Source organism: Miscanthus floridulus, chromosome 14, assembly GCF_019320115.1.
Source record: "Miscanthus floridulus cultivar M001 chromosome 14, ASM1932011v1, whole genome shotgun sequence".
Classification (NCBI taxonomy): Eukaryota; Viridiplantae; Streptophyta; class Magnoliopsida; order Poales; family Poaceae; genus Miscanthus; species Miscanthus floridulus.
This window is the reverse complement of record NC_089593.1, coordinates 10,890,048-10,898,085: the sequence shown is the minus strand read 5'-3', so window position 1 is coordinate 10,898,085 and position 8,038 is coordinate 10,890,048. Positions and strand designations below refer to the sequence as shown.

At 49.2% G+C, this 8,038-nt stretch overlaps 2 protein-coding genes across 2 annotated transcripts; one reads left to right on the top strand and one right to left on the bottom strand.

Moving 5' to 3' along the window:
• The first annotated feature begins 296 nt into the window (after positions 1-296).
• Positions 297-2,076, top strand: LOC136505908 (MYB transcription factor 69-like). Its single transcript, XM_066501036.1, has one exon. It carries the CDS (start codon positions 588-590, stop codon positions 1,506-1,508), a length of 921 nt encoding a protein of 306 aa, XP_066357133.1. The 5' UTR covers positions 297-587; the 3' UTR covers positions 1,509-2,076.
• A 4,949-nt stretch (positions 2,077-7,025) lies between these two features.
• On the bottom strand, positions 7,026-7,340 carry LOC136503030 (uncharacterized mitochondrial protein AtMg00810-like). The gene has a single exon (XM_066498241.1). The coding sequence runs from the start codon at positions 7,338-7,340 to the stop codon at positions 7,026-7,028; it is 315 nt and encodes a 104-aa protein (XP_066354338.1).
• Positions 7,341-8,038: the final 698 nt, after the last annotated feature.

The following is an 8,038-nucleotide window of genomic DNA, read 5'->3' as shown; positions in this document are numbered from 1 at the left end:
TATCAACAATCTTTTCTTTGGACATCATGAATTTTTCATTCCAAAGTAACAATAATGTGAAAAACAAATTTGCAAGAACCATATATTAGTATGTAGATGGAACATAGCTGTCATCCAACTCTGGAGACCTCTTTCATACATATGGCGGAACAAATTGCCTCGAGTGAGTGTGCAAAGGTGTAGAAACCCTAGCTAGCTTTAAATTTCACATACAGTAAAAGCAGTAGTAGTCAACAACGTCAAACAGTTCCCTCTAGGTAATCCCAGAGGTCAACAAATTACTGTACGTCTGTACTTGCTCTTAGACACGAGTGAAAACAAAACCATTACTGTACTTGCTCTTAGACATGAGGTGAAAACAAATTAGCTGTGCTCACGTAGTTGCTAGCAAGCTAGGCTTATTGGTTAGTGAAAAGGAGCTCGTCACTCCCACAAAGTCAAAACGCAGCTCTCTCGTCCAGTCGTCCTACTATATATATAAAGTACCGTCACACTTCATGGGCACAACTCCAGACTCCAGAAGCTTAGCTGCAGGCAGCTAGCCAGGCACCGGCCGCCGGAGACACAAGCTAGTGGCCGGATCGACGATGGGCAGGCCGCCGTGCTGCGACAAGGTGGGGATCAAGAAGGGGCCATGGACGCCGGAGGAGGACATCGTCCTGGAGTCCTACATCGAGGAGCACGGCCCCGGCAACTGGCGCTCCGTGCCCATCAACACCGGCCTCATGCGCTGCAGCAAGAGCTGCCGCCTCCGCTGGACCAACTACCTCCGCCCCGGCATCCGCCGTGGCAACTTCACCCCCCACGAGGACGGCGTCATCGTCCACCTCCAGTCCTTGCTGGGCAATAGGTGGGCCGCCATTGCTTCTTACCTCCCGCAGAGAACCGACAACGACATCAAGAACTACTGGAACACCCACCTCAAGAAGAAGCTCCAGAAGCAGCAAGCCATCGGCGCCATCTTCGCGCCACCTCCGCCCTCCGAACCTTCCATCATACCGGTGGCGGTACCCACCGCCACCGCCGGCCATGCCGATTGCCATCACGATGACATGACCCTCTCCAAGGACAGCTACGCGCGCCCAGCCAGCAGCACACCAGCTCCAGCTGATGAGGTCATCCAATTCATCGGCCAGTGCTCGCCGCCGTTCGCTGCCACCAACAGTGACACCTTCTCGTCGCCGGACGCCTCCAGCATGGACAACATATCCAAGCTGCTCAACGGCTTCATGAAGAGCTCCCCGACGCAGGATGACGCTGCTACCAATATCAAGCCCTCCTTGGTCATCGACCTCAACCCTTACGATCACAAGTCCGGCGGCGCACTACCACCCATCTCCGACGACGTGCCACCACCGCAGCAGAAGCAGGCGTTGACGGGACACGGCGGTTATCGCAACCCCAAGCTGCAGCAGCTGTCCTCCATAGAGAAGTGGTTGTTCGACGAGGCTGCCGAGCAGATGGAGATCTCCGACGGCTGTTGCTCAGTTCCCAGCATGCTGCTTTAGCTCCAAGAAAGAAGCGAACATGATAGCCGATATACACGTGATCGAGTTGGGTAGGTTAATTTGTCGGTGCAAGTTACTTTAGGAGAATTTTATTACACACACACACACACACACACACACACACACACACACACGTTTTATTTTACACAAGCATGAGACAAGAACAATACATGCATAGTTGGTCAAAACTGGCACCGCCATCTAGTTAGTGACATGATACTTGTGGTAGATAGTTTGACACTGCCAATCACAAGTCAGAAAAATAAGAGCAAGTATAAGGGCTTGGCTAGTTATTAGCTGGAGCTAAAAAAATAGCATAAATTAGCTAGGGTTGGCCAAGTAGTTGGCTAATAACTAGCTGAAGGCTTGGCTAAAAGTTAGCCCACAAGTCTCCCGCTTGGATGGGCTGGGAATAATTGTAGCTAATTTTTAGCTAGCTAACAATTAGCCCTTGTAACCAAATAGGCTCTAATAAAGGGTTATAGTAGACTTTATGCTAAGATGTAGGAGAGAGAAGAGAAGTGATATGTAAGTTTACAACCAGCTAGGGCTGTAAATGTACATCCAGCCAGCAGTGGTTGTATTATTAGTCATGCTGTAAGAGACAGTAACATGAATAAGCAATTATGACCATATAAATGTTATGTAAGCATGTCAAGATGATGTAATTACGTTACTTGTATTTGATATTTTCCTTTGTGCATAACTGAGATGCATTCAGAATTTTAGATCAGTTGAATGAGTGTTTTGTTTAGAATTATTTCCTTTTCTAAACAAAATAAATGTAAATTTACTTAATTATATATGTCTGTAGTGAAAGTTTATACCTATGCCTACTTGCCTAGTGGGTATGGAGTAATGAAAAGGAAAATCAACCAAGCTTGAATAAACTAGGTGGCCTTTTAATTAAGAAAATAAATAATAGGTACCCAACTTCACCTCATCAAGAACTTAAAATTGAATGGGAGATAGGCTCCATTTCTCTAGCAAGCATGGAGTAGACCATGCATGCCATGACTTGTTGCCGCACTTCTTTTGCATCTATTGGCCGTACGCAGTAGCATACTATACTATTTTATTTTGTTAGATATATACAAGCTGCAGAGAGGTGTACTCAAGGAAAAATAAATAAATAGAAGAACGAACCTGCAGAGAGGTGAAGCAATTGTAGTCTCGATGGGCAAGCAGATGGTCCCTGATCACATTTAGTGCAGAAAGAAAGCCTGCCAGCTTCTGATTTTTATTTTATTATTTTCTTCCCTATCCCTCCCCACTCCCCCGCCCCTAACCCACACTTCCGCATTCATTTAGTGCAAATCATTCCATTTCCTTTCAAATGTTCAATGTTTCCATGCAAAATTGAACAAGTGTTAAAGCATTTATGCAACAACTTGCAATGAAAAATTGGAACCATGATGCAAAGTGCAAACTATTGGCATGGATGTCGCCTAGCTAGTAGTAAGTCATCAACATACTGAATCCAAAGGTGTAACTCAGACTGCTGACGTCAGTATCTCAGAGAATGTATGACAGTATTCCATTACTAAGACATTATTGGCGTGTCCTTCGGTATATGTCCCTTTTATGTCATTTGAAGAACAACAGAAAACTCTCCGAGAGCTTATCAAAAAAAAGAAAAAAAGAAAAGAAAACTCTCCGAGAGTCCATGCATATATCTCAAAGAGTTCTAAGTAATCTACAATGCACAACAGCAACTAAACCTACTGGCCAAGAAACAGAGACAAGCTATCACATACTGCTGATTGAAAAACAGCATAAGCCAGAACCCACAACCGCTGGCACTAGACACTGAGCCTGGCATGCTACTGACATAAATAATTGCAACAAAATGCCGTGTGTAAACTTCACAAGCTTAGGCTGACCTGTATTTCTTTTGTTAAAAATGTCCAATTTAAAAGGTATATTAGATCGTTAGATGAGGTCAAAACTGACCTGACAGAGCAAGCTTAGGCTGACGACATCTCAAGCTTTGATTGTGCTGCCTGTACAACCGTCTAGCCTGTCTCTGAAATCCCAATGTCACACACCTGATGAGAGTACCTGACCCAGCTCGCTTGGTGCATCTAGATGTCTCAGATCAGAATATCAGATGGCATGGACCAGATATCATATCAGATGGCATGGACCAGATATCACCGTTGAGGCTTTGTTCTGCACCAACCACAGACAGGAATTTTAAGTCAAGTCATAATCTAGGTAACTGATATGATTAAGTCTCCAACCAAATGAAGGACGGCAACCTTCTGTGTTCTTGCCACTGCCAGAAATAGGCGACTAAGGGGGTGGGGGCCATCTGTACCAAGCCAGAAAAAGGCAATCCTTCAACACTCTTCAGTTATTCAAACTAAAATATGAAACAATAGCTGAACTTGATCGATCTTCATGTGTATGTGTTGTATGTTGATTAAAGGCAAGCATGGATGGAGCTTAGTGATGGCCAAGGTGGGCCATGGCTCCCGTCACTTTTGCTAATCCATGGGGGAAGCATTAGGCCTCATGGTTAAATTGAAGCTTAAGCATGGAACTGATCCCCTCTTTCTCATGTATTCTCACTATATTAGTTGGTGGTCCCTCTAAATTTCCAGTCAAGTTCCGCCACTGAAGGCAAGGCCATCATAACTGCACGTTTAACCTATCCATGAAAAGCATCCAACAACTTGGTACCTGCAGAGAGCACAGTAAGCATAGATTAGAAGTATACATCTCAATCAAGATAGAGACATCAGAGTACAAGAGGGACCAAGGCAGGACCAAATATGTATAACGTGTAACTTGTTAGCCCACAGGATTACCGACTCAGGTGAGTGAACCACTCACCAGTCTTGCCGAGCACCCGCTAGTGTTGCCGAGCACCTACTAGCTAAGCCGATCATGAACAAGCGTTGTCCGTCCCCACACACTATGACTAAAGGTTGAAGAAAAGGGAGAATAGAGCATACACACAGTACATGACACCAGCGTTGGCCGAAGCCCTGTATGGGAGATGGCAAATCTGAACTCTCTTTAATGAGTTGCCGTGGTAGTCTATTTATATAATTCTATCTATCTAGTCCTAGTACAGCGCACATGTTGTAACAGTAACTAGATAACACAGCAGGACTGACTTCTGCGCCTGTTCCTGCATGTGGCTATTGTACGGCATGTGAGCCATTCGGTGCCTGCCTCTCCTGCGGCTACAGTACCACAGCAAGGGGCCTTTTCGGCGTCGTCTTCCCTTGCTGTGTGTTCACACAAGGAAGCAGTAGTTTATTCTAACAATTCTTCCCCTAAACATACTGCTATCCCTTGTACCCCCTCCATGCCGATCATCTCCTTCAGCTCCGTGAGTCGAAGACGTCCGAGCGGCTTGGTGATGACATTCGCGAGTTGCCGACCAGTTTCGACGAACTCGATGACGATCTGCCCTTCATCGACATAGTCCCTGAGGAAGTAGAACTTCACGTCGATGTGTTTGCTCCGGTCGTGCAGAACCGAATTCTTCGTGAGGGCGATGGCAGGATGGTTGTCCACCACCAGTGATGGTGGGTGAGCTTCCACACCGGTCAGCTCGCCCAGCAGCCGGCGCAGCCACACAACTTGGCACGCCGCTATGGCCACCGCTACGTACTCTGCCTCGCACGTAGATAGCACCACCATCTTCTGTTTCAGCGACAGCCATGAAATTGGGGCCGACCCGAGAAAGACGAGCACGCCAGAGGTGCTCCGTCGTCCGTCGATGTCCCCCGCCATGTCTGCATCGCTGAACACAGTGAGCTACAGCCTACTCCCGCGGGTCTTTGGGAAGATGATCCCATAATCTACTGTCCCCTTGACATAGCGCAGTAGTCGTTTCACCGTAGCCCAATGATCCTCTCTGGGATCCTCTATGAAGCGACTGACGTAGCCCACGGCGAACGCAATGTCCAACCTCATGTGGACTAGGTAGCGCAGACCGCCGATGATGCTCCGTTAGAGTGTTGCATCCAACTTCGTCGTGGTGCTGGCCTTCGTCAGCTTCAGCCACTCCTCCATTGGAGTCACGCAGGGTTTGGAGTAGTTGGCAGGGGTACGGAGGATTACTTCTCTACCCTTGCTCATTGTGTTATGGTTGACAGCCTTGTGTCAACCTTTTTGTAATTTCATCGCAGCCCCGGGTATGGACTATAAATACCCGGGAGCGCTCGTGTAAGAGAACGGGTTTTTTGGCAATTTAATGAGCAATTAATCCATATTTATTTCTTGTCCCCCTCACGGGAAACCCTCGCCTTCGCGCTTACACTTGTTCACCCGTTCCTCTCCCCGCGTGATCCTTAGCGAGGGTGGAAGGCTAGGAGTGACCCCACAAGGTTTATGATGCAAGTCTATGGTGTGATGAAAACAGATGTATGATTTCAAATAGCACTGATTCAAAAAGGATTTTAGTCTGTTATAAGTGGCTTGATGTAACAAATTTTTCAGAAACTCCACTCTTAATGTATCATACAAACACAACACAGATTCTGTTTTTGTTCTCATTTTGTCAGACAAACATGTATTTATACCTATTGTTGGTCCCGAGATCTCCGACACGGGTGAGTCGACCGCTCACCGTCGTTGCCGACAACACACTATGGCTGGAGGTAGAAGAGGGGAGGGAGAACAGAGCGCGCGCGCACACACAGCACATGCACCAGCATTGGCCGGAGCTCTACAGAGGAGATGGTAAAACTGAACTCGCTCAACTTTACTGAGTTGCAGTGGGAAGCTATATATACAACTCTACCCATCTAATCCTAGTACACAGACATGCCAGGCTGCCAGGCTGCTGGAGTGACTAGATGTGACAGAAGGACTGACTTTGGCGCCTGCCCCTGCTGTGGCTACAGTGCGGCAGGGAAGCCTTTCGGCGCCTACCCCTGCCGCGCATATGGGCGAGGGAGCAGCAGATTACTTTATAATTCTTTCCATAATCCTGCTGCTAACCCTAGAACCTCCACCATGCCGATCATCTTCTTCAGCTCCGTGAACTGAAGATGACCGAGCGGCTTGGTGAGGACGTCCGTGAGTTACCGACCAGTTTCGACGAACTCGATGATGATCTGTCCTCCATCGATAGTCCCCGAGAAAGTGGAACTTGACGTCGATGTGCTTGCTCCGGTCGTGGAGAACCGGATTCTTCACGAGGGCGATGGCGGGCTAGTTGTCCACTATTAGTGCTGGTGGATGAGCTTCCACACCGGCCAGCTCGCCCAGCAGCCGGCGTAGCCACACAGCTTGGCACGCTACTGTGGCCACCGCCACGTACCCTACCTCGCACGTGGACATCGCCACCACTTTCTGTTTTAGCAACAACCATGAGATTGGAGCTGACTTGAGGAAGACGAGCATGCTAGAGGTGCTTCGCCGTCCGTCGATGTCCCCCGCCATGTCTGCATCGCTGAACACAGTGAGCTGCAACCCACTTCCGCCGGTCTTGGGGAAGACGATCACCTGATCCATCGTCCCCTTCACGTAGCGTAGTAGTTGCTTCACCGTGACTCAGTGATCCTCTCGGGGATCCTCCATGAAGCGGCTGACGTAGCCCACGTTGAACGCGATGTCCGACCTAGTGTGGACTAGGTAGCACAGACCACCGACAATGCTCCGGTAGAGTGTTGCATCTACCTTCGCCATGGTACTGGCCTTTGTCAGCTTCAGCCGCTCCTCCATCAGAGTCACGCAAGACTTGCACTCAGTCATGCCGCTCCGCTCCAACAGCTTTGAGGTGTACGCGCTCTGACCGAGCGTGAGCGCCTCCTTCCCCTGTCTCACCTCGATGCCGAGGTAGTAGGAGAGCGCGTCGAGATCACTCATTCAAAAACGAGCCGCCATCTCGCGCTTGAAGCTGTCGATGTCCTCTGCACACGCGCCGGTGACGATCAAGTCATCCACATACATGCCGCCGCTGATGAGCTCCTCCTTCCCTGTCACCGTGTGCAGAATGAGTGCTCGGTTACGCACTGCGTGAACCCAAGCTCGCCCAACATGGCGTCAAGCTTGGCATTCCACGCTCGTGGGGCCTGCCGCAGACCGTAGAGCGCCTTGCGCAGTCGGAGCACCCTGTGCACCACTCCCTTGACGGCGAAACTCGGAGGTTGTCTGACGAAGACCGTCTCCGCCAGCTCGCCATTAAGGAAGGCCGATTTTATGTCCACGTGATGGAGGCGTCAGTCCTTCGCTGTTGTCAAAGCCAACAGCAGTCGGATAGACTCCATGTGCGCTACCGGCACAAAGACTTCCTCGAAGTCAATGCCCTCGAGCTGGACAAAGCCTCGACCGACGAGGTGCGCCTTGTGCTTGACAATGGCACCGTGCTTGTTCCGCTTGACCTTGTACACCCACTTTAGGCCGATCGGACGGCATCCTAGAGGTGGATCGACGAGCTCTCAAGTCTCGTTTTCCTTGATCGCCTTCATCTCCTCTAGCATCGCCCATCGCCAATTTGCATCGCGCTCAGCTAGCGCGAATGTGGGTGGTTCCTCTGCACTGACAAGAAGCAGCTCTAGGTCATT